Below are 26,647 nucleotides of genomic sequence, written 5' to 3' on the forward strand. Positions count from 1 at the left end.
TTATCTGTGTGTTCTTAAAGCAGGAAAAATTTTAAAGGTAGAATTATTTCCTTTTTGTAATTTTTTAGAGTACAATTAAAGCGATGCCAGGTAAACTCACAGAGCCAGCCTGTTTAAAACCTTACTGGTTGGATCACTAGGGACCTGAGAGAAAATAATCTCTATTACAAAAAATGAGTGTTTAATTTTAGGCATGAACTTATATCCTATTAGAAAAACACCAAAGCCAAGAAGGACAAAAGTAAGCGGCGTAAATGCTTTACTGGATGAGACCCTATGTTATGTTCTTTAAAATTTCCACTAACCTATCAGACTCAATGTTGGATAAAATTCACCTCAGTGTAAACTGTTCTGCACCGAATAATGCAAACCAGACAAGGGCCACTTAAGTCTATTCTTAAAATTCAAATGTGGTTTCACCAAACATTTTTCTGGGCTAAATAGGGCTGTCATAGATCTGCTGCGTCTTTCAGGATCAAAAATCAGTCTGGGCACTACCAGGATGTGACAGGGATGAAAATAGTGATGATGGTGCTAACAGTTAAAGACTATCAGGTGCTCTGTTAAGACTGTGGCATGTACCTTTGTGCTTTGCTTTGTTGTTTCTTGTCCATCATCTTCCTTCTGGTTTATGCCTTACTTAACAATAGCAATAAATACAGCCCAGGTAAGTCCCTCCCAATAATATTTACTGACAGAAAAATGTACAGGAGGTAAAAGATGGAACATGAAAATCTCTCAAACATAAAAAAAGTCATTGGTGCTAGATGACTGCAGATGAACGATGCCTGTTCTTTATATTGCATTTAAGGCCTCAACCTGCAGTAACCTCACAACTTCCTAACAAGGAACCTTTCTTTTTTATCTATTCTTTTCCTCGGTGCTTTGCGTTTTGAGGGAGGTACTGGAACAGTTATTCCTTTATGAAGCAACATTACATTACTTTTGTAGTGAAGGCAATTAAAACCTACTTGTGACCTGAGCATTCGCTTAGATATGTCAATTATTCCAGAGCCCATAGATCTTTGGAGAGTGGAGCTATCTGAGTAACTTAAGTTGCTACGCTACATATTTCTAAAACAGCATGCATTACCAAACCCTTTTGATTTAAAGACAAGCTCAGGCTGGCAGTCATATTTGATTGTGTTAGTTCTTTATGTAAAATCATATTTTATTGGCAAGCAGGCAGTTTAGTGTGTATTTATCCACAAACTGTCCTTTTTTTCCTTTAATTATAGTAAAACTAGAAGCCACGTCTGGGAAGGTGACCTAATCAGCCAACCTCAAGGCAAGAATGGGGAGGAGTGAGAGGAAGATGACAATGGCTTGACCTGGATTTCTCCACTGTCAGAAGCAGCTACACTCCTGTAATGATTCCAGCTGCAGTGCCCAGGAGCAGTGGGCAGTACTGAGGGGTACCTCATTTTCATCAGTGCCTGGTTGGGAGGGGAGGAGGAGAGGCAGACGGGTGGGGGTCAGATTCATTTGCACATGCACTCAAAATGCTTTGTGCTGAGGTAAAGATGATGCAGAGGACGTGAGCTGCTGCTGCATTCAGATATGTTTATTTAGTTAATTGAGTTGTCATGACAACTACTTCATCTAAACTGCTCCAGTGTATAGGTTGTCATTGGCACCTGATGACTCTACACAAACCATTATACTTTCCAATAAAATCAGCAAACTCTGTTCAGTCTACTTAGAACTACTGTTAAAGAATGTAGTTTTAATAGAAAAAAAAAAAAGAAAAAAAAAAAAGGACTTATGCGTTTATAGTAGGTCACCACAGCTTAATTTTAGTGAGTTCAGCTCTGGGATGGAAGCACTCTGCTGGCTCCTCCAGAAGAGCTGGCATTTCATCTTGTAACCCACAAAATATGAAACAACGGAGAGTAGTTCAGAACCTACAAAATAAACCCATAAAGATCTGGAAGAAACTGACGATGCTCAGATGAGCCTCTGAGTATATAATGCAGATGACTGACTGCTCGATGTTAAATGCACTGTAACCAAAGAAAATATAGAGTGGTTTAAATTTGAGTCAAGAAATAAAATACTATAATTTTTCACATGAAGTGAATATTGTTTCATTTACAGGGAGCCAGGATTCATTGTGCTAATGCGTACCACTGAACAAAGTGCAACTGGAACAACCCTGTCCTAGCACAATCTGGCAAGTATTCACAGCTAGAAATCCACGTTCCTTGGCACAACCGGACTTCTGCAGTTAGAGTCTGGAGCTAGAGAGCATGCAAAAATGGGTGCTCGTGGGGATGCTCCTCTTGTTAAGCTCAGAAGGAAAGTGGCACAATGATTTTCACTTTAGACTATCTTTGCCCTTGAGTTTGAATCTCAGTATTGATTGACAGGGAAGTGTCTGGGAGGTAGAGGAAGAGCTGCAGCATCAGGCCTAGTCCTGGCTGAAAGCTACCTTTGTAGCTGAAGTTACCTTTGTAACTGCAATGGGGGGGAAATATTTAAAGCAGGAATCCCATACCTTTGCTTGTCCTCAGCTTGGCACATAAAGTCCCATATTTTATGGAAGTGGGTCTGTGGTGCTGCATGGGAAATGAAAAGGTCTGGGAAAGAGATCATCAAGTGAAAAAGTATAGGAACTATCCCTCTAAGTTCTTGTTGCATGGACATTTATTTTTTTGCGGTTGACACTCTGGGGTGTTTTAAACCAGCAATTCCCTGGTGCATCTCACAGTGTAGCAAGATAAGCATCTGGGCCAGCCCAGCTGAGAAGGCAACACCTTGCGGCAGACTGTGGGAACTAGCAGCGAGCAGCTGAGCAAGGGGTAAGTGAGTATACCCTAAACTGCTGGAAAATATGTCTTCATGAGTTGTAGTTTGATTTATAGTTATTTAGTTCCTGACAGTTAATCTTCCATAACTCTTTGTGGACTAATAATGTGCTTTTTTCCTAGCCAGCTGTGAGGTACAATGTGTTGGTCTGCTTGAAAAAAAGGTTCGCCTCACAGATGGGGTGATCTGTGGATGTGCAAAATCCATTACAGCAGCTTAGATGATAGGAATTAACTCAGCAAGGCACGATATTGATCACAGGCATAAATCAATAAGAGAAGGACTGGAAGTTGTGACTGAGGGCTTGTTTTAAGCTCTGTCACTGATTAGCAGCGTATGCAAGTTGTGCAGGTTGTGATACAGGCATCATGAAAACACTGGATGGTGAATTACAAGATCACAAGTGCACGAGCACAATTCAAAGGAGAGAGCAATGATAAAGGGGAGTTACTATCAGGAGGTATCATGAAGCGTATCCTGTAATTCTGTCAAGGCGCACGTATGTTCAGGATAAGGATATGCTGTCATTAGGCTAGCCTAGCCCGCTCAGAAGGGCTTTTTCCTGATGAAGGAATCTCCTGTTCTCCATTCTGGCAAAAAAACCCAGCTCCTGGCTGACCTGCTCGAGCAGAAAAATCAGAGCCTGGCAGGAATCTCTTCCTTCTGGGGCCATTCTGTCTCTTGCGCAGCAATACTGTATGATGGGGCTAATGTACTGTCGCTGTTTTCAACATTGACATGTCTATGTCACAGTTTCCCAACTAAAGGCCTCTTAATTTACTCTTATTTTAATGATTAAAATTATCTCTTCCCTTTTAACTTCAGTTGTTCCATTTCTGATGTTGCTCACCAGCATTGTGGACTGTGGTCACTGTAACTGTCCGTCAGAATCTTTGCTAAAGCTGGCAGTTCCCTCAAATATTTGTCAATACTTGGCTCTGTATTTTTCTTTGAGGAGGGTTTTCATCACAAAATTCACGGCTGCCTGATCATTCAGAAAGCTTGCTGATAGGTGTTCTGTTCAACTGTTCCTGTATAACTTCTGAAGTCTGCTGCAGAGGTCAGTCTCAGTAGCGGGGAGCTGGAGCATCACTAAAGGAAGTATCGTTCTGTGTCCCTGTTCTCAGTACCTCAGACCACTGAACACTCACCCTGGTTTTTAAAAGGTTTCTTGCCTGTCTTGAAGGAAGGTTTTATTTGGATAGGGCATGCATTTTCAAAAGTAACTCTTGAACCTTTTTTGAACAACTTCACATGGATTTCTCTTTTGATGTACTTGCCTCCCATGAAATAATACCAGATTCTTTTGCTTAGGTGTGTCTGTGGGGCACTGCCTTCTCTCTCCGTTCCTTCATGTTCCTACCTCAAAGCAAGTTCAACACCCTCCTCCACCACCTCATTAAAATTTATTGCAAATTTATTGCAATAAGAGAAAAATCCTACAATGTTGACTTTCTAGAGCACTGTTCACGTTTTCTGAACCTAGCTAATAATTGTGGATAGGTTCTTGCACCTCTTCTAACAGTAGCTTTATATTTTCTAAACTGGAGAAATTAAACCCTTCCGTTAAAGACTTTAAAGTAGTTTAGGCCTCTTCCACCTTCCTACTAAGGAGATGACTTCAAGGTGACTAGAGGTCTGGCCTCTTATTGGAAAAATTCCTTACTTCATAGTCTTTTGTGACTACACATATACGGCAATCCCACTGATTTCAAGGTCTCTGAGGAAACCTGGGTGACATTCAGCAGAAATAATTCTGATGCTGCAGCTTTATTGAGATAGTATTGGTATTTGGATCTGATTTAGTAACACAATCCCTCTTCTCCTCCACCTGAGGTTCCAGATACTAGTCAGCATCTCCACATTTAAAGACGAATGCTGGCTGGTTACCTACCATGAAAGGACATTGCTTAGCTCACAGTTAAAAGATCAAGCAGAAAAGTTTCTGTTTATTTTTCTTATGCAACAACAAAAAAAGGCAAAGCTCTTCTATTTGCAACATGCAAAATACTAACTTCCCTAGAAATTTCGTTTTCCTTTGTCCTGACTTCACTCTCCATGTGTTAGCCCTTCCTGACTTTTATTGTTTAACTGTAGATGTAGACTGCATTTTGAATTAGTTCTTTAAAGAGTAAGGCAAACGCCAGCACTTGTGCAGTCCACCTTGTACTGTGATTTCACAAAATGACTCGTGGCTGCATTCCAAGCTCTTGCCTAAAATGGTTTCCAATTTTAATTTAAATCAACTGATATATCGTGCAGCTAGACTTCAGATATAAAATTATCTCAAAGTGAGGGGAAATCAAGCTGCATGCTCAGGAAGTAATTGTGGCCCTTCCATTTTACCCTGAATGAAAAAAGATTTACCTAGAGTGCCTAAATTTTCTTGCAGTTTTTCTTAGACTGGACAAAAGATCAAGCAAATGATTGTTTACATGGATATCTAATTGTGTTAGGTCATACAGGGAGATAGCTGGTATGATCTAAAGCTTCCATGTAAAAGATCATTTTGTCATTAAAACCCTTTAACAATGTCTCAAAAAGACAGAAATTTTTGAAATGCACAGCAATCACAATCACACAACGTGATTACATCATGGTAGTAAGCAGTTCCCACTTTGACCCCTCAGATGGGACTTCAAGGTCTAATGTCCACTGTGGCCAAGTTCTACAATTCATGCTTAAATGCTTTGAATACTTATTCCTGATAGTTCACAAGCTGTCCAAATTGGAATCCATCCGCAAAGTTTCTAGAGGGAGAAAAATATGAATGCTTGCCTTATGCAACAAGATACGTTGCCTATCTTGAGTCTACAACCACGTCCTACCCTGCTACTAAGATGTCTCTTAACACACAGACTTGGTAGCAGTGAAAGAAGCGTGAGAAAGCTGCACAGCCTCTCAACTCCTGACCTTTTCTTCCCCCAGAAGTTCCAAATGCATTTAGAAACCGTGGAGTCTATTGGACCAGATCTGATTTCTCAAAAGACTGGAGCATCATTTGTCTTGGTTGCAACTGAAGGTTTGCTACGCAAGATTTACATTCGTTTTGTCTCCAGAAATCACCTTTGTCTAACATTGAGCTGATTATGATTGAAAAGCACTTTGGAAATTAAGCCAATACTTCTTCAAAGCCTCTAAGAAACAGAATGGCACAGACAGTCCTCTTCTGTAATAACACTGGTGTCAGCAAATGGGCCCCATTTCAGACTGCAGTACTTGTTTTTCAGTTATCTTCCACTACTGTGAAATACAGCTACAGATACAATAAATAAGTTATAAAACTAGAACACTTATTCTAGGGCTATTATAAATATTTGGTACAGTGCCATTATCAACTGTACAGGCTTAGCTAAAGTACTTCACTAGCATGTTTAACTGTAGTCTAAGGAACCTACTTATTTAGGTAGAAAAGGCATTGAGATTTTTTAGGCCTGTTTCCTACCTAATTTAGCAGTTTCCCTGTTAAAATAACTATAAAAAGAATACAGCTGTCTTTTCGATATGTTGTGGGTTAACTCCAACCGGCAGATAAGCCCCACACATCTGCTCGCTCCCTCCCCTGCAATGGGATGGGGGACAGAATTGGAAGGGCAAAATTGAGAAAACTCATGGTTTGAGATAAAAACAGATAAATAAGTGAAGCAAAGCTTTGTGTGCAAGCAAAGCAAAATAAGGAATTTATTCACTATTTCCCAGGCAGGCAGATGTTTAACCATTTCCAGGAAAGCAGGGTCTCAGCCGTAACCTTGAATGTCCCACCTCCCTCCTACTTTCCCCTGGCGTTTATTGCTCTGCACGATATCATATGGTATAGGATACCCCTTCCAGCAGTTGGGGGCAGCTGTCCCACCTGTGTACCCTCCCAGCTTCTTGAGCACCTCCAGACTACTCGCTGCTGGGCCAGCGTGAGAAACAGAGGAGGCCTTGACACCGTGTAAGCACTGCTCATCAATAGCTTAAACATTGGTGTGTTATCAGCACTGTTGTGGTCACAAATCCAAAACATAGCATCATACGAGCTGCTGGGAAAAAAATTAACTCCATCCCTGCAAAAACAATACAGGTTCTAAACCCTGCCTGCAAACTTATATGCTTTTTTTTAGTGAAAATCCTTGTTTCTGCCAGCGCAAGTGAGATCTAACCTAGAATGTTAGATTAGCTTTGTAATGAACGGTTCGATCAGCATCTTGAGAGTGCTCAGAGTAAAGCAATCTCCTATTAACCTGGCATTTATGTTTTTTGTTATGGGTTGGGTTTTGTTTTTTTCCAGAAGGAGAGTAGAAGAGAATACAGTGGCATGCCCAGTTAGTTTATTAAAATCAATGAGTTAGAAAGCAGTAACTAGCTATGGAACTGAGGAAAAGAGTCCATTAACAGACCATGATAAAACACTCCATAGAAAACACAATTATGCTGAAGAGCATCCTGTTTCTTTCTTCAAAAGGCCCATCACAGAGGGCACGACCAGAGCGGTACTGAAAGCTGCATCAAGAGTTTGTGGGGGAAAAGCAGAGTTCTTTGTCTTGTAAACCTCATGGAAATTCTGTGCTGTGACAGTGCTCCACAAGAGCTGTAAATTAGTATAGTGCCTCCAAGTTTAAATTCAAGCTAGAGGCATCATTGCTTCCAGAGCAGCAACCTTTATGTTGCAGGCTTTTGGACCACAACTTCAGAAATAAGCAAAACAGAGCTCAGCTTAGCAAACCTAAATGCTCACTTGTGTTTTCTGGAGCAGATTCAGGAGCTACCTGTATTGTACATACAAATACTTAAAGAGAAAAAACAAGGGCCACTAAAAGGTAAAACAGCTTGGTAATATAGATGGTAACTTCCGTCAAATCAAAAATTCAATGCATTATTAGATGTAATCAGTCTGGAAGATAACATTCACAGGCAGATGCTCCTCATGGTGTTGTGCACTGCAGTGGGTAACAACTGGATATAACCAGTATAACAAATGGATTTATCCAGTATAACAACTGGATATCCTTTTCAAACTTATTCTCAGTATTGGTTGAATTCTCATTCTCCTGTACACTTCAGCTCTGTTGTAAAGTTCAGAGACATTTTTTCACAAGCTTCTAACAAGTTGCTCTGGATCCATAATTACTGAGACCAAATTGAGTAAAAATGCCAAGTGGGATTACTCTTTCTCAATGCCTGGAGTCACACGGAATGAGTAAGTACATACAGTGTTGTGCGCATCCCCAGATATATAACAGCCCAGTTACTGAGCACAGTACTTTCAACAGGAAATGCAACGTGCAATATTTTTTTTACTTTTGCTATGAATTACCTTAAAGAACAAGGTATGAATAACGTTTTGAACCTGGTGGAATTCAGGGATGGCATTGTGATATCCTAAAAATGTCTAAGGGTACTTAGCACTTGCACAGCACTACAAGTGGACTGTAAGTGTGTATTACTAGTTATTATTTGTATGAGGTAAACACTATTCACCTCAGATTTACAAAGAGGGAAACAGGTCACAAAGAGTTGAAATGATGGAGTCAGGACAGTATAACCAGTCTGCTTTTCTTGAGTGATGTTTTTAAATAATGACAGTGCAAAGGTACTCATCTCCTGCAACTTTGCTCATTGTGATTTACTACCCATCTCTGTAATTGTTTCTAACCTTTTTTTTTTCCTAATTTCTCAGAGTTGAGTCCAAAAAGGAAACATACAGCCTCAATTTTGCTATCAAAAATAATACAATAGTATTTTTTCAGTGTAAAAAATACTCAGAGCTTTCAGAAAACACAACAGAAGTGTTAGAATGTACAGTCAGCAAGCGAAGATACTGAAGAGTAATTTTTTTCATTATACCATGTGTTCAGTTAGCTAAACAAATGGATAGTATGGCTGTAAAAATAAATATATAAATGCAACTTTGTTAAAAGGGCTTATTTTGGTCTGTCCGTGTTTATTGACGACTATCATCACCATGATGTAAAGATTTCACAATCTACTTAAATTTTCTTAAATTGTATTATTTCTAGATCAACAATACTGTGATACATTTATTTAATTTCTATTGTACCCAGCATTGAATTATCTGAGCACAATTTCCATACAAGACAATTGGTAAAGTAATGAAGGAATACAGTAACTGAGCAGTCAACAGGATAAGTCACATTGGCATATATCAGCCTTGTCAAATCCTGTGTGAATGCTTTGATTTCTTTTCCTCTTTAATTTAAAACACAACACATTTTCATTGCTCCTGATGATTCTAAGGAGCTTTAAACTGCTTCTATCTACTGAAGGGAAATGTACAGTTCTTTTCAGTGGCTATAAACAGGGAATTGCTTTATTGCTTCTATGATTCATATGTAGCTCCACCAGTGAAAAAAAAAGCCCCTGGCTAAGATAAAATAAAATAAAACAATTATCTCAATGTGAATTAACCTTAGGAAATAGAGGTCTCCTTTGTTTTTAAAAAGCCCAAACAAATAAATCTAGCATTCCATACTCCTAGAGATTCGTTTGGAAATATCTTTCTTTGTTAATCCATTCTGCACATGGATACAAGGGGGAAAAGTCACTAAAACCATTTTCTTACTGATAAGAGATGTTGTGGACTATAGGCTATAACAACATCTGAAATAGGTATTCTGAACATGCTCTCAAAAAATAATACATAAGATGCCTCTTCTGTCAAGCAACATGGATGTTTTACAGCAAACAAAGCTGTAGGGGGAAGATGTTGAGTAAGATTGAAAAGTTAAGAGAGTCCTGAGGATTTTATTTTGTGTCCCTGCACTAAACAGAATTTTATAATAGTAGACTGTAAAGAAAACAATGTTTTGGAACACAACATATTAAAAGGTGTCCTGTTTATGCATTAAAACAGCCAGAATATATATCAATATGATTTTACTAATGTTATTTGTAACTATTAGAAAAATGCATAATTTAGATTAAAATTATTTTTAATACTTTATTCTCTAAGACATAATGTGATTTATGCCCCAGAGAAAACTACGGAGATAAAAAATGCAATATTATTAATTCTAATTGTGCGTTTGGTTTTGCCCTCTGTGTGTTACCTCCTTTGAGTAAAGCTATTAGCCATGATTCAGGGTCTTAAACAATGTTCTTGCTAAGAAGAGAAACTGATACAATGACATCAAGTCCTTCTTGAATACAAACCTCATTGTTCTTCCAAAAAAGCCTGATACAAAGTACATAATAGGTATCTAATATAGGATAGTTCTTTTCCACAAAGGTCCAAGGGTCGTTTGGTTTGGTTTTCCTCACCTCCACACAGAATCCAACCTTGCATGTAACTCACCTACTTTAGTTTTTGATTGACCTTCCGCATGGTCTGTGTTTCCAGTAACAAGTTCTATTTCTTCAGCTATCTTACTCCAAAAGTATGGTAATACTACAATTGGATTTATCCTGAATGGATGCTCCCCTCCATGAGCACTAACCCTCAGAACAGTATCTGTGAAGACTGTTTTGTCCCTGACATAGGTTCTTTTGCTGAATAAATGATTATGTACTGAAAATAAAGGATCTGAATCAGGAAGAGATGCTGACTGTAACTGCCAGCATTTACCCACAAGTACACTGTTCCATTTTCCCTTCTTTTCTAGATAGTATTTTTTAAAATCACTACTGCAAACAACAACAGCTGAATAGATTGCACGAACTTGACCAGCAGATAAAGATGGTGAGCAAAGAGCTCTCAATTTCCTTCTATTAAGTTTCTCACACCACATTCATTAATATTGTCACCACTTGATTACACCCATCAAATCGAGTCCTGTGTTTTCACTTTTACAGGTCTCATCCACCGGCCACTGAAGTCAAAGGAAAGGCACCATTAGAATTCACTATGTTTTTATGTAAGTCTTAAGTGATATGAATGGCCATCCCACAGCCTATTTCCAGAGTGGTAAAACTTAGTCAACTGTCAGAATAAATCCTGGTTTTACATCTTAGTGTAAGCTTCTGTACTGCATCATCTGTTCTTAAAGCAGTGGTTGTGAATTAAATCAAAATAATGGAATCGGTATTATGCAAAAATATCTGCTCCATGTTACCTCAGTTGCCACAACTGACATGCGCAAGCACTAGTTCTACCATAAGCAAGACATCGTGTTTCTATGAAATGGGCATCCTTCAATCATTTTGACTTGTTAAATCACTAAGGGTAAATTACTTTTGATTCCGGACCAAGGAGGAATAGAGATAGCTTTAAATCATTATGGGCAGGGTCAATCAGAAAACTCCCAAGCCATCAACAAAAAACAGGACTACAATGGCAGGCAAACCCATGCAAAACAAACACCATCTAAAGGCCCAGATTCACTTCTTTGGATGTTTCAGACCACTGGAGTGATGCGAGGGAGCTGCCCCACGGCCTCTTTGTTATTCGAGATGTCACTTAGTTGACACATGCTATCTGCTTTACTTTCCCCAGTCATTCTGCACTTTACCATTCATTTGAGTTAGGACTGTAATAACATGCCAGCTGAGTGAATCATTTGGAGTCAAATACGTGTTATTCTTTATTCAGCAACTGCCCGCCTGGTCATGCATTCAAATGGCCAGATCTAAAGTGACAGAACTTTGTATTCCCTATTACAGAACTGAATTAGCCGAGTACAGGGAACAGGGAAGGGAATATTCATGGTATTACCAGGGGAGCAAGGGAGGAAAAAAGCTTCCTGACCTTTAAAATGGCTAGATCCCTCCACAAGCTGTAATTTAGAATGAAGTGGATGGCATCACTTTAATACGTCACATAGAAAATTCTGGATGGTGTTAATGAGCTGGTTTTGAATCTTTGTCCAAAACATACCTTAAGGACAACGTAAGAGGTGTTTGAGGCATCAGACTTCACTTTTGATAAAATCTGTTTGAACTTCATGAAGCTAGTGAAGCTTCCCTGTGGCTAGTACTCCTTCTCCTTTGTTCCTAACATGTACGTTTTTACTGCTTCATTTATGACAGGCTTAGATGACAAATTCTCAGAAATGGGCTATTAAAAAATATTCTGTCTGCTAACTTTTTACAGACCAGACAGAAAAAAACCCGAATATGTTACAGACTAAGTAGAAAGAAATGCAAAAACTCTATCTTTTCCTACGCTATCTCGCTTTGCTCATTAATGTGAACAAAAATGTTTTACCCCATTATTCATTATAGCTAAGACATTTCAAAGTTTTTTTGCTTCCTGGAAATACAATATACTGAATACATAGCCCAAGATGAAATAAATGCATATTGTGAAATTAAGGAATATTGATGAACCCAGACTGCAACAAATGTGCAGCCCTAAGAGATGGTGGTGCTAATCCCTACCATGAGTCAGAAAGGTCTTCAAACTTCTTAAGATGAACTCAGTTGCTGCAGGGGGTTGATAGAAGAACTGTGTCCACAAAGATGCCCACAGGAACGCTCGCTGTACACACAGCACACTGCAATGAATTTTGAAACTCCATAAAATACACAATTTTAGGCATGTAAGCAGTGGATTTATTCAGACAGAGGGACCATCAACAAACTGATACAGGCATCTAATACTGAACTCAATAGACAAAACTATAGACATCTATGGAACCACAACTATCGATCCCCCAAACCCAGGTTCAGCTGTCGTAGGTGAGGCTGCCAGCACCCACCCTCCTTAACACAGGGCTAAGTGGCTAACGCCTGAACCTCATTAGGGCCCCCAAAGCTGGCCAGTCCCAGGAAGCTGGAGCCAGTGGAAGTCTCCTTACAGCACAGCTTGCACTCCCATTAAAGGATTAAGTTCCCTGCAGAAACCTGCAAACACTGGCATCGATCACCAGGATGAGACCTGCTGTATAAAGGCTTAACTGTTCACCACAGCAGAGTTTCAAACTCAGGTCTCTTGCTGGCAAGTGTTTGTCAGTCACGGGGCAGCTGCCTGCTGAGAACATTCACTGTGTTGTTCCCAAGAACAGCTTCAGGGCAAGGAATGGGCAAAGAGCGGCTTCGCACACCCGGTTCCCCAGCAATGGTCCAGGCCTGGGCACCTCGAGTGCAGATTTAAGCTGCGATTTCCACAAGAGGAAACGGCCTCAAGTTGGGCCAGGTGAGGTTTAGGGTAGATATTAGGAAAAATTTCTTCACAGAAAGGGTTATCCAACATTGGAATGGGCTGCCCAGGGAAGAGGCTGAACCACCATCCTTGGAAGTATTTAAAAGAGGGGCGGACGTGGTACTGAGGGACACGGTTTAGTGGTGGATTTGGCAGTGCTGGTTGGACTTGATGATCTTAAAGGTCCCTTCCAGCCTGGATGACTCTATGATGCCACTTGGTGTTGGTGGAGGCCAACCCAATGAGATGACACAGGCTTGCACGCCAAGCTCCCGGGTGGCTCCGCGTGGACCCCAGGCCTAAGATGGAGGTATCAGGAGGGAAATATATTGGCTTTACCTCCCGGGCTGTGGAGGCACCTTCGGTGGGCTGAGAGGTGGGGTGGTGGCGGCGGCGGGCTCCTACCTGCGGCTCCAGGTGCTCCGCGGGCCCAGCCCCTGAGGAGAGGAGCCGGGCAGACGCCCCCGGCTTCGGCAGCCCCTCACGCAGCCCGGGGCCGTCGTGAGGGGAGCGCCCGCCGCCGCCGCCTGCCGAAAATCGCACCAGGTGCGATTTTCGGCAGGCGGCGGCGGCGGGCGCTCCCCTCACGACGGCGGGGCGCCTTCCCGCCACGGCGGGGCGGCGGATGGTGCTGCGCAGCTAGTCGGTGCATTGCGGCGGGCGGACCCGGCGTACCGCTCCGCGCCGCTCCCGCGGCCATTCCAGACGACGGCGGCGGCGGGCGGAGGATCAGCCGGCGGCAGCCGCGCCGCCTCAGCCCCGCCATGGCCAAGGAGGGAGCGCAACGAGCGGAGGAGACGGAGCAGATGATCGAGAAGGAGGGCGGCAAGGAAGGCGCCGAGGGCAGCGCCGCCGGCAGCCTGCGGGCCGGGGACGCCAAGGAGATGAGGGCCGTGGTGCTGTCCGCCTTCGGGGGGCTCAGCAAGCTCCGCGTGTCCAAGAAAGCCATGCCGGAGCCGCAGGAGGGGGAGCTGAAGATCCGCGTCAAAGCCTGGTCCAGTATCGCCTCTCTCCCCTTCCCTGTGGGGCGGCTGAGGGAAGCGGGCCCCCCTCGGGCGGGCGGGGGCCAAGGGCTGCCTGGGGCGGGCGAGGGGCCGGGGGGTCCCCACACAGCCTCGAGGTGCTGGCGGGCTCGGGGGGGCCGGGGGTGGTGGTGGGTCCCTTCGGTTGTGGCTCCGGAGGGGGCCCCGGGGCGGGTGGCTTGGGACGGGGCGGGCGTGGAGGAAAGCCGGGGTCTGTGCGCTGCCAGCAGCCGCTGTGAAGGGGAAAAAAATGGCATTGATTTTCTTTTTTTTTTTTTTTTTTTTAATGGTACCAGCAGGGAGAAACGGGGGAAAAAAAAAACCCAGCCAAACTGGCCAACTGTGTTGAGGGTTTTGTTGGTTTCTTTCTGAGAAATGTGGGTGCCGGCGTGTGTGCGTTGCTGGGCACCTGTCCCTTTTCCCTGATCCGAGCTGTTCTCTTCCCCTGGGAATCACTTACTTCAGTCAGCACAGTTTTCCGTGGAGCCGGAGCTGAGGATAACTCACTGGTGTTTCATTCCCGTGCCCAGCTGACAAGTGGCTAGCAAGCTGGTAGCATCCTGAAACGAGCCGTCCTAGAAGGCTAATTTTTTTTCCCCAGACAATTGGAGCAGACTGTGCTTCCTAGATAGCTGCTTCGCAGTGCACACGTTCCTTCGTGAAAATAGGGTTATTTTTTTAAGTGACAGAAGCAACGCTAGAATCTTACACAAGTTAACGAGTACCAAATAATTTCGCCTAGGCAGGGCTTTATCTTTTGTTGTCCTCTTCTGCTATGTGAAGGCGCGGTGCTTCCAGAAGATAAATTCCAAGGTGAAGGCCAACTTGTTTTGTTTTAGAAGTAATTTACATTAAAAACAATACTGGTAGGGGGCAGTGACCTTGTTTTGAATGATGTATCTGGCTGATGTGCCTCAGATCTTAGACCATCCCAGTGGGTGAGTGTACCTGAATGTTTCGGCCTGTTCAGAGACTGGGCTTTCTGTCCTGTACTTATGGGGATCATAAGGTTTGTGACCTATGTGAGTATTTTCCCACCCCAAGGTGTTGCCCATGAAAAATGGTGATATCTATCAATCTGAATGAGGACTAATAAACGAAGGGCTGAGATTTTTTTGCATTCTCATTTGTTGTGTTTTTTTTTTTTCCCCTCTATTATTCGCAATAGAAAATGCAAGGCATTCCATGCTAGGTGAATATAAGAAATAATAGTAGCAGCTGGGTAGCTCATTTTGCTCTCAAGCAAGGCTGTAATTCCATTTGAGAACAGGCTGTATTGTTATCTGAGTGATTCTTTTTTCTTTTTTTTTTTTTTTCCCCCCAGCCATTGAGCTAACAAAAGTTAACATGCAAAACTCAAAATGTTCGGAGCACGTGGGCATATTCTCTTAAATGGCTGAGGGGTTTACAGCAATCACCAATAGCTGTAGGAATTCTACTTTCATCAAAGCAGTAGATATGTGTGTATCACAAAGAGCAAGTTACCTGCAAAAGAAGACTTGGCTGTAAAATAGAAATACTCAGCTCTGACACGACTACAGCTGCTTTGCAGGGTTGCATTATCACTAGTGACCTGTGCGAGTTGCACGTTTGCTCTTTGACGTCAGTAGAGCCCCTCAGCTGCTTCACAGTTACTGCCAGGTTGCAGAACACTGTGTGTGTTTTGAAGGCTTCCCGTCGTGCCAGAGGAGCCTGTATAGTGTCTGCTTGTCATTCCTAGCTGGAAATGGCCATAGGGCTGAAATGTGATCAGGTCACTGAAGTGTGCTTCCAAACAAGGCAAAATCAATTTGCTGATCTTCTTGACCTGAGTCTGTAAATACAGAAGATTGATCAGGATGATGATGGACTTGCAGTCTAGTCTGGGAGACTGAGTGAGAAAAATGCCTGTTGGCTCTGCCCAGCGTAGTATGGATGTGTTAATGCACATGGTGCAGAACACTTCAAAGATGGGCTGCTTTAGGAAGGTGTATTGATGACAAATAATGTTTTTAGTTGAATCAGTTTTGCAGTTGACCATGATTATAGATGATGATTATTTTTCTCCATCAACTTGTGGAGAAAAATAATTTTTATTTTAAGAAGAATGTGTGCATGCATGATAAATAGTGTAGATCAGTTAAAAGTGCAAGTTCTGTGTAGTCTCTGCATTCACTGGGGGATGAAACCAGTTGAGTCATATGTATACACCAGTTAAATCATATGTATATGTTTTGTAGTATGGTACTATAAATGGAGGAGATGGAGAATATGTTGCTATTAGGGCTAAGCCAGATGAATAATTCTTTTGAAGGTCTGGAATATCAGTGATCCAATTGAAAATGTGTCAGCTGAGATGAGTCATGTGTTAGCCTCATTCAGTGACTAAGAAATGGAACAGCCATCGATGTCCAAGCTGAGTCACAGCTGCTGCATATTTCCTGAAATAATTTTTTGATTGATAATGATGGAGCAGTTGGAATTGCTGTATTTGTTTGTATTGTAATTTGTAGTCCGCAGAACACTAGTATACATACTGTTTAAAAGATTAGATAAGTAGCTAGGAAAAAAAAAAATGAAGCGGTATTTCATATAAGATGTGTGAAGAAGGAATGGTGTCCTGTAATTACCTGCCTTTAATTTTCTTTTCTGTTTCTCTGTAATAATTATTTCTTCCTCGTGCCGCTATAGATGTGCGTCATGAGGAATGAGGCAGAAGTGACCCTTCTGACTGACTGTGAGATAACAGCACTTTAAAAAAAACTGGTAGCAAATAAAAGAAATCCTAAGCATATAGTGGATGGTGCGTCGGTTTTGTTCTTAAAGGCAGTCTTGTTCATATGCTGTGGCTATTTCTGGATAAAAAACATGAGGTCTGACAATTTTAAACCTTTCTGCTTTTTTTTAAAAAAAAAAAAAAAAAAAAAGATTTTCAGGCAGTTTGCTGGCCAGGGGTAAGAGGAAGGGTTTTAAGAATGTAGAACTCAGTGGTCCTCTTATTTGCTCTGTTGTAGCTCATTAACTTCAGTAATTAATTTCAGTGGAGTTCTACCATGAAATCGGACAGATCAAAAGCAGGACCTCTCCAAAACAAAGTGTGAAGTTTAGTCTGCCTGATTTGGTATTTTGCAATGGAAGGTATTAAGCATCCTTGAGTGCATGGGACAGAGCAAGGAGAACCAAGTTGACCGTTGCTGCTCTGATGGTGAAGGAAGTCTAGAATACAGCTTTCTATCTGCCCACCTTTCCGCACCTAAAAAAAATAAAAAAAATGCAGCAAACCTAAACCACAGGTATAGGAAGTAATATTAAAGATCCTCAAAACTGATGTTAATGCAGAGCATTGTACACTTAGAAAGTCAGATTCAAAGATACTTCTATGTTTGATAAACTCTGTCTCCAGAGATGCATAGGTAATTTGGTCTACGCAGTTCATGCCAATATCCCTGCTCTTTCACAGAGAAGTTCTTGCAGAACCCCAATGTCAATGTATGGATCTTGGTAATTCATATCCTTCCCTGTTGTCATTTGCATCCAGCTCTCGATTTAGGATTAAAACCACACAACTGCAAGAAACTGTGTGCTTTTTGTCACTGGGTAACTTAGCATTTACACTTCTCCCTATGCATATGCCCTTACTTAAAGTTCAGGAGTCACTTTCTCTGGCTACACCACAGAACAGGCTATGTTGGTTTGTACTGATACAAGAGATAAATTGTGCTTATTCTCTAAAACCGTTATTCTTCATGAGACTATTTTCTTGCAATACTCTGTGCAGCCAAGCTTCCCTTTTCCTGTGGCTGCTGTAGGTTGAATCTCAATGAAGGACTTGATAAAGTTGGGTATCTTGGAGGTACTTACTAAAGTAGATGTTCATCATTGGGTCCTTTAGGTTATTCAAAGGAAAAAAAAATTGCTGGTTTTACCATACAAGGTATTTGTGCTTTCAGGTCTATTCGTGTTGATAAGGCATGTTCAAATTTACCAGGTAAAATAAAACAGTTTATTTCTGTCCTTATTTGAAAGTGGAGAGAATGGAAACAAGTGCATGTATGAGAGTAGCAGGGATGTGACAACACGTAGACGTATAGGAGATAAAAGATGGAGTGAATAAAAGATGAAGTGAAGAAGAAATTCTCTGGCAAGTGACCAGAAATTACTAGAAATGCTGATCAACACTCTACGTTCCAGCTAGTAATTAAAATGGTAAAAACATGTGACTTAAATATTGCGTACCTTGTGTAGTGTTTTTTCTCTCCTTATCACACCTGTTCTAGCATCAAGTCTTGGAAGCTCATCGCAATAGAGATGAACTCTCTGTTTTATTTAATATTGCTGCCTTTTATTGAGGATGAAGACAGATGAAAGAGAAATGGAACTAGAACAGAACTGAATTGCTAGTATTATGTCGTTAGATGCAAAACTGAGTATGTGCCCTTTCAAAAATTGTCTGACAAGTTATTTTGTAAGAATGACTGTTTCTAAAAAGAGCTGCAATAATGTGTTTGTAATCACATGTCATTATCAACTAGCTATGGTCTTTGCCATATCCATCTGTCTGCTTGTTGCCTACTTGTTATGACGTCATGGTGCGTGTTCCTACGCAGGTTTCTGCATCACAGCTCTGCCTCCAGTTGCCCTTTCTTGTAGGAATGTAGTAAAAGTTAAACTTTTTTAAAAAATGCTCACAGTGTGGAAAGATACTCAAAAGATCATCACTGAAGTGAATGTACATAGACAGTGGTTGCCACCATGTATGTTGTGGGGTTTTGGGTTTTGTGGTGATTCCCCCCTGCAAGATGATGACTGCCTGGCAGGCGTTTTGTTATTTGGAATTTCTCTTTCATTGTCAACATTACAGTGGTGATGTAGAAGGTGATCTTAGCCACTGGATAAGAAGTGGCTTTTTCCAAAATCATTTCAAAGCTCCCAGCTTAACTGTGCCAAAACCCCTCCTAACCTTCCATATGATTAAATGTTATGAGCTTTGTGTATGAGCATGCTGCGTTTTTGTGTTGGTTTTTTTGGTTGTTTTTTTTTTTTTTTTAATTATCATTTATTTATTTATTTTTAGGTTTCCTCCTGAGTTTGTCAAACTACATTATCAAAGTCATGTTTTTCAAAAATAATCTATGATCTTGCTTCTACAGAGCTAAAAGTTTTGGGTTCAGGTTGCTCTTAAACCCTCCATCACAGTTGCAAAAATGTAGATTTGGAGGAATTTCCTTTCCCCTCCCACCCCCCAAGTGACCTACATCTGATGAATGCTGTCTTGTCTTCACGCTTGTGCTGTGCATCTACTCTGTCTTTTTGTTTGTTGGGTCTGTTCAAGCTGTTTGTGTCTTGATTAGTATCTGACTAAAGCACCATCTTATAAATACTTGTGTGCATCGGTAATTTTATGTATCCAAGGAGTTGCTGGTATCATATGCATGAGTAGGACTGGCTGTATGTGTGGCTTCATAGTTAGGGGAGTTAGTATGCAGCAATTTCAGCGAACAATAAATGCAGGGCTGTGTTGTGGAACAATGGTTTAATGCTGAAACAGATTTTAGCTAGTTAGGAGTTTTAGAAGTTTTAACTCTGTGTGGTGTTTGTGCCAGTAATCAGTACCTGCGTATAGTAGATAAAGGGTACCTTTTTTGTGTTTGGTTTTTTTTTTGGTGGCTGCCTAGAAAACCAAAAAATTTTACTTAATAAAATTGGATAGCATGGAAAAGACAAAGCAAAGATGCTTCAAGATTTTTGCAAAACTGAGACTACAGGGAAGACCTGTTTTTTTTTGTTTTTTTTTTTTTTCTGAGCAGCAACCCTGAGGGCTCCAAAGACCTAAATACCCTTTGCAAAACTGCACAAAAGTGATCCAGGAGGACCAGTTTTAAAACAACAGCCTTAATACGTTCCTGTCAAAGTTTGGAGTCCTGACTGGGATGAGCACAAGATTCATTCCTGGAGTCACTTCAGAGGTTGTGACAGTTACATCAGGTTGCTCTTGGCCCAAAACATCTATAATGTGTGAAGTTTGGGGTTTTTTTCTTAAATTGAACTGGGTTTACTTGCCAGCTAGTAATGCATTCATAGAAATCACAATGTTTCCACTGTACTGAATTTATAAATTTGTGGATTTCTATGTGTGACTCCTAAACAGTCTTGTAAGCTTTGGGGCTGGTGATAGATGTGGTTGCCTTGCTTGTGTACTCTTCTGCCCGAGGCCGATACAGCACAGTGTCAAGTCGGTGTGTCCCACACATGAAGAATGTGAATGCCTGCTGGGTCCCTCTGATGCTGTGGAGCCCAGCTTTTTAATGCTGCCCTGAAGCTTTCTGTCTTTCCCATCATTCAGGTCAAGTTTTCCTCCTCTGCTTTGATCTATGGTAATGGTCTTGATTTTATTTTTTTTTTCCCCTGTGTTTTACAGTGGTTTGAACTTTATTGATTTGATGGTGCGACAGGGGAATATTGACAACCCTCCTAAGACGCCACTTGTTCCTGGGTTTGAATGCTCTGGAATTGTAGAAGCTCTTGGAGACAGTGTGAAAGGATTTGAGGTAATATTTTCTTTATTTTCAGAGCAAGACTAAATAATCACCAGTTCACTGAGTATGTTGTCCCTAATCCCTTCTGGTCTGCCAGCGACAGCACCCTTCATCACCCTGTTGAGATTTGAAAGGGCAATGTTTCCTCGCTGCGTCCCAAGCGTGAGAATGACCTCTTGAATTAGTTTCTAAAGCCACCACTGTCATCTCCTTCAATCCTTCCTGAAAAGTCACTTGTGCCATGTGCGTATCCTGATGGCTCAATAGGAACTGGAAAGCAGGACTGATGTACTTTAAGAAAGTAACAGAAATTGAGTTAACCTGTAAAGTTTCTTTTCTTGGCTGTTTGCTATCATTGTTGCTCTGTTCCTCAAAGCCCATGCACTGCTGATTCTAGTTCCAGCTTTTGATCTTGAGTTAACGAGAGCTCCATCTACAGTAAGTGTTGCTTCTTACAACCATGTGCATTCATGAGACGCAGATAAAATTGGGACCGTGATTCTGTGTATATGACTTATTACTCAGGAAAAGGATCTATTTCACCTAGCAGAGTAGTGGTAAATGACAAATAGTTAATGTATATAATAATGCTTTCATAACTGGTTGAAAGTATTTACTCTTTGGTATCTCTTATTACATATAAACAGTATTCTCTCATACCTCCTGTTCTGTGGTTGATGTTAAACATCTGTATTCCCTCCAATCTTGCACTTTATTTCCTAAGTAGATAGAAAAATTTTGAAATAAAAACTGAGTTAATGCATGTCAATCCTATCTTAGCTATTCGCTGAGTCAGTCATCATCAAGTAATTTCATTTTCTGAATTCTCTGAATTCTTTTTGTATCTTGATCTTAAGAAGACAATTACCTACAATATTTTTATTTAAAGGTAACATTTTTGCTCTTCTATAAGAGCTATAAAATATCTCAGTTGAGTGAATATAATGACCAATTTAGTTTCTAGTAGGGTCTCAGTGATCATTTCTTGAGACATTTCTCTACTTTCTCCCTCCTGCCCCATCTCTGCCTTGAAACAAGTCATAATTTTCCAGTGTTTTCTGTGACAAACGATAACTGAACAATAACTTTGCTGTTTGAAAAACTCTACTGCTTCAGTTGTTCCACTCTAGTATCTTTGTTTTATAGTTATGCTCCATATCGCAGAATATTTTGTGAAAGGAGTATAGAAAGTCTCTGCTCTAGATCAGCATTCTCAGTTTAAAAGTTCTTCTTATTTTTGAAGGCCGTCATGAAGCTACAGCATATGTTACTCGTTTGAATAACATTGCACCTGACAGAATACACTGGCTCTCTTTTAAATTTATGTCTTTGTTCTGACTATAGAACATGTTTGTGCTCTGGTGTACTCCCTGAAATTGAAGCAAGCTGTGGTATTTTATTTTTTTGCTATAATTTGCATAGCCATGGTAGTATTTGAGTGATCTAGAAGAAGGGTCGACACTCAGAATAACTGCTGTGCACAGGTACAGACCCATCAACAGGAGAACGTACCATGGGCAAGATGCAAGAACATGTCTTTATGGATTTCATGCACAGAATAGGAGCATGACAGATGCTTGTTGTCTTCTTGACATATGCTGTTAGCGCTGTCCATAGCAGTGGCAGGAATGGCAGAGATTGCACCCTACATCTCCTGACCTTCTTTCCCTTTGTAGATCTCTCCCAGTTCAAGTCACATTAAAGCCGTGGGCATTTCATGCTCTAGAAAAGTGTGTCTTACTGGCCCTTAGCCTGTACTGCCCGAGATACTGCACCTGAGATACTGCCAGCCATTTGTCGTCTTCACTTGCTACGATTGCATTATTGTATGACAAATGACAGCACTGAATGGCAGTCCATTTTGACAGCAATGTGTAAGAACATATTTTACATTGAAAGACAGCCTTTTTTATGGAATAATGGTGTAATGCCTATTCCTTCTCCCATTAATAGAAAAAGCTGAGCTGAAATGTATCAGGCCTGATCTCTCTGGTTGTGGGGATGATTCTCAGGAGCTAAGGCCTAATCTGACATGATGTCTAGGCTCTGTATAGTGTTTGCCATAAAATATGGTATTTTTTATTACCAAGAAAACCCTTGGGAATCAACAACAGGGACTTCTGTCTATTATTTATGGTAATCATTTATGTTTGTTTGCAAGGACGTTAACATCTTCACTAATTAATCCTAGCAGACTTTACATTTTAGACGCTTCTCTAACAGCCAAAGGGAACCACAGAGTGGTTACCAGCAAGGCATTGTTAATTTGGATGTGTTTTTCAAAAGGAGGAGGCATTTCATTGAAAGTGGAATGACGGTTCTGTTTCAGCATCCTCATCCTGAAAGAGACAAACCTTTCAGAACTGTCAGCAGCACCTTAGCTTTCAGCAAACCCACAATACCCCAAAGTCAAAGTGATGACAAGTACTCAGGAGACCAGAATGTGCTTGGGCTATAAACGTTTGCCTGGAGGCAAAACTGTTGTGCTTTACTCCATTGCTGTGGAATATAGTTGAAATTGTTCAAGAACAACCTGTAGTATTTCTAAGGCATTATTGGGTATTAATAGAATGTAAGAGAGAGAATATGAGGCAGATAATCAAAGGTATTTTAGAGGGACAGCTGCTGTTCATTTTAGTTAAAACAGGAATTCCTGAAGTTTGGTGCTGTTCCTTTCTTATTTCTGATACTGTGGCTCCTTTCATGATTAAGGATGCTATTTTTGTTGCTGTATTATAGAAAGGCAAAGAGGTCTAAGACAAGGTAAAATATGTGTAGGGGCTGCTGGTGACAAGCTGTTAGCAAGAGTTTGTGAGAGTCATGCCTAGGAAGGCTTTAATACATTGGCCAAACGTTTGCTCACTGTGGCTGTCCCTAGTAGCCCCAGCAGACCAATTTCTAATTTTACATGAGTGTTGCTTTCCAGGTCTGGCTGTACCCCGGCAGGAGCCCCAGAGCTCCAGTTCCCTGGTTATTATTCATGTCCATCTGTGGGGAGTCACTATCTCCATTTTAAAAACCTGAAGCTGCAGTGAAGGCCATTATACAAACGTATGAATTTGATGTGCCTGGACCTCTGAAAGGTTCCTAGGAGCAACCGACTGTGTCTAATATTACCATAAAATCTTTATTTCCCTTTAGTGAAATACCCTTTCACTACTGTATATTTTCCAAAGAAACTGAGTAGAGAAATGTCGCCTTCAAAGAGAATATTTCATTGCTCCTTTAAATCCTGCCAAAGTCACTTTGTAGGCTTCGTACTGCCTCAGAATCCAGAGCTGCATTTCTGATGTTTGGGGTGGCTTATTTGAAGTTGCAGGATCAAATTCTGCTCTGACACGTGGTTGTGGAAATGACGATCATGGAAATGTATTGGTAGAATCAGTTATTAAGGTAATAAAAATAGAGGGTGGATACAGACGGTGTTATCTTCTAAATGAGTGTTTTCCGAGCCCTTTCATGTGCTCTGTCTACCAGAATATGAGGCCTCCCCATCTCAATCCGCAGAGAGGAAAAGGATCTCTAAATTAATGTGAAGACTGAGAAAGCAAAGTGAAAATTATTTTAGGTGTAATTTTGCTTGTTTCATGCATCTCATCAATATGATTATAGTCTTTTTTCCTTTTTTATTCATTTTTTTTTCCTGTAAGTCTCAATTGCAGCCATATCCTCAACATTGTTTTCTTCCTTTTTTGTAGATTGGAGACAGAGTTATGGCTTTTGTAAACTACAATGCATGGGCTGAAGTTGTATGTACCCCAATAGAGTTTGTCTACAAGATCCCAGATGACATGAGTTTTTCTGAAGCTGCTGCGTTTCCCATGAACTTTGTAACTGCCTACATGATGCTCTTTGAAGTTGCTAACCTAAGAGAAGGCATGTCTGTGCTGGTTCACTCGGCAGGAGGTGGGGTGGTAAGTTGGAACTTCTATTACTTTCCTGTCCCCAGGTAACTGAGGCAGTCTCGTGCATCTCCATTTCTGAAATGAGCCAGACCCTGCAGTGTGATTCGGTATCAGACTTCCCTGTGTGAGGGATTGTGATGGGAAGAACTGCATCTGTTTTTCCATCAAAATGGTGATGTCAATGGTTGACAGGAACTTTTGGTGAAATAAAAATGTTCTGACAATGAATTCTACCCAAAAAACCCTTCAAAAATCCCTAGTCGGTTGTCAGAGATCGACAGAAGTGTTTTCCCAAACATTGCATTGCTGAACTTACGCACCTTGTACTTCTATGTAAAAGAAGGCTGTAATGAAAGGAATAAATCAACTCCCTGTGCAAGGTATTTGTAGGTAACTGTAATCCTCCTTGCAGTAAGTGGCCCTCTTGGAATACTCCTGCAAATACCATGTGTGAGTGTGTGTGATGCTTTCTCTGTGAAAGACCTTTTTCTTTTTTTTTTTTCTTTTTTTTTTCCTTTGTTGTAGAGGGATTGAGAGCAATGAAAAGAATTCTTATGCCAAGCCTGAGGAAAATATTCAAATGCTGAATTTCAGTCAGTGGCAGCTGCTGCAGGTCATAGTTTGGATCATTAGTAAGGAGGCGTTGTGTTGCATGGGCAAAGCAACAGTAAGATGAGTTTGGTGGAATACCAGGTCATACAATGAAATAGAAAAACCCAGCATTTTGTGTTACCGGTTCCTTGAACTATATTTTAGGAGAATCTCTCTCCTTTGGAAAGTATTTAAGCTTGTGCAAAATATTAAGATACTGACAGGGGCGTGCGTTTACATTTGAAATTCTGCAGTCCTTTTCCACAGGACAGATTTTACAACATGAGAACACGAGCAGATCTCAGCATTTCAGGTTGGAGTACCTCTTCTGTTTTCCTATTATGCCTTATTTATGCTAAATTAATATTCTGTTGTTTACTAAGGTCTGGTGGGCAGTCCCAAACACCTTATCCCTAATTCTGTGCCCTTAGACCTTCTTCCAGGTTCACATATAAAAGAAGTCTGTAATCAAAGGAATACATTCATGAGTTCCCTGTACAAAGTATTTTTAGCTAACGATAATCCTACTTGCAGTAAATGGTCCTCTTGGAATACTTCTGTAAATGAATGGAATTTATAATCGTATTATGCTTCGGCACAGTACAACCTAGAGCATTATGGCTGACTATTGTTCTTTAGTATTAAATCTTTTTGTGTGGAATTCAGGACCGTTAAAGCAACACGAGGCCACACATTCAGGGGGACTGTATATTCTCCAGGAATCAAAGGCTCAGCTTTAGCTGTAAGGCCATTTACCCAGCTGATACTACACAGAATTAGCAAAACACCCAAAGGCAATCCCTGCGCATATATACATATCTAAAGGAAATGAGCTGCTTCTCCTTATTAAGATAAAGTGTCCTTGCTAAATTTCTTTATTTCTTTCTGTCTTCCTCTTTCTAACCTCACTCTCGCCTCTGTTATTTCTTCCGTTTCTTCCTGAAGCACTGCTAATGCTCTACCAACTCTCACGTGGTCTTCTTCACTAGTGCCCAGCCCCTGTGCTGGGCTGTTCCTGTAGGAGCTGCTGGCTGCCTCTCTTTTTATCACAGTTGTTCAATGAGCAGCTTTTGACTGGTCCTCTGCTGTGGCTGCTTGTGGGCCTTCTCTGAGAGAAGGTGGAGGAAGGACGGGTCCTGGTTGGCAGCCAGGAGAACAAGAAGAAACCAGATCCATCACCTGCTAAGTAGTTAAATAAAACAGGGTTTCCAAGGGAAAGACCAGAGATGCAGGAAGAACAGAGAAGTTGGCCAATAACTGATAAAGGTCGGTGTATGATGCTGGGGGGACTGTACGTGAGAGGGAGACAGGACGCTGAGGGAGAACGCCTTATGCAGGCCCTTGTTCCTTCCAAGGGAAGGATATATATGTCTAGAATTGGAAAGGAAAGACTTCTCCCATTGCATGCTAGGTCTTACAGGGAAAACATGCCTCTGGAGATGCATGGACTTATTTCCTTTCTGCTAACTAGACAGAGATTTCAGAGGGGTCTGTGTTACTCTTTAAACTGCTCTAATAATCTGGCTGTTAATCCTCTGAAAAATTTAACAGCCTCAATCAAACAAATCATTCTCACAAAGTTCTTAGTTAATAAAACAGAAAACCGGCACTGAATTCGCTATGGGAAGAGGTATTTTTTGTGCTGTTGCTTTAATAGATAGAAGGCCCATTCCTGCTTTCAGTGAGTGGGAAACCTGTCCAGTTTGTTTCTAAATGTCATAGAAA

At 41.1% G+C, this 26,647-nt stretch overlaps 1 protein-coding gene across 1 annotated transcript in view; it reads left to right on the plus strand.

The window, feature by feature from the left end:
• The first annotated feature begins 13,617 nt into the window (after positions 1-13,617).
• VAT1L (vesicle amine transport 1 like) overlaps positions 13,618-26,647 on the plus strand; it is a 61,979-nt gene continuing 48,949 nt past the window's right edge. Inside the window, exons 1-3 of the mRNA XM_054201382.1 lie at positions 13,618-13,883; positions 20,309-20,438; positions 24,125-24,340. Of these exons, the coding sequence (XP_054057357.1) occupies positions 13,654-13,883; positions 20,309-20,438; positions 24,125-24,340 (576 nt within the window). The 5' untranslated portion in view covers positions 13,618-13,653. The remainder of the gene's footprint in view (positions 13,884-20,308; positions 20,439-24,124; positions 24,341-26,647) is intronic.

This window comes from Rissa tridactyla, chromosome 4 (genome assembly GCF_028500815.1).
Source record: "Rissa tridactyla isolate bRisTri1 chromosome 4, bRisTri1.patW.cur.20221130, whole genome shotgun sequence".
NCBI classification, from domain to species: domain Eukaryota; kingdom Metazoa; phylum Chordata; class Aves; order Charadriiformes; family Laridae; genus Rissa; species Rissa tridactyla.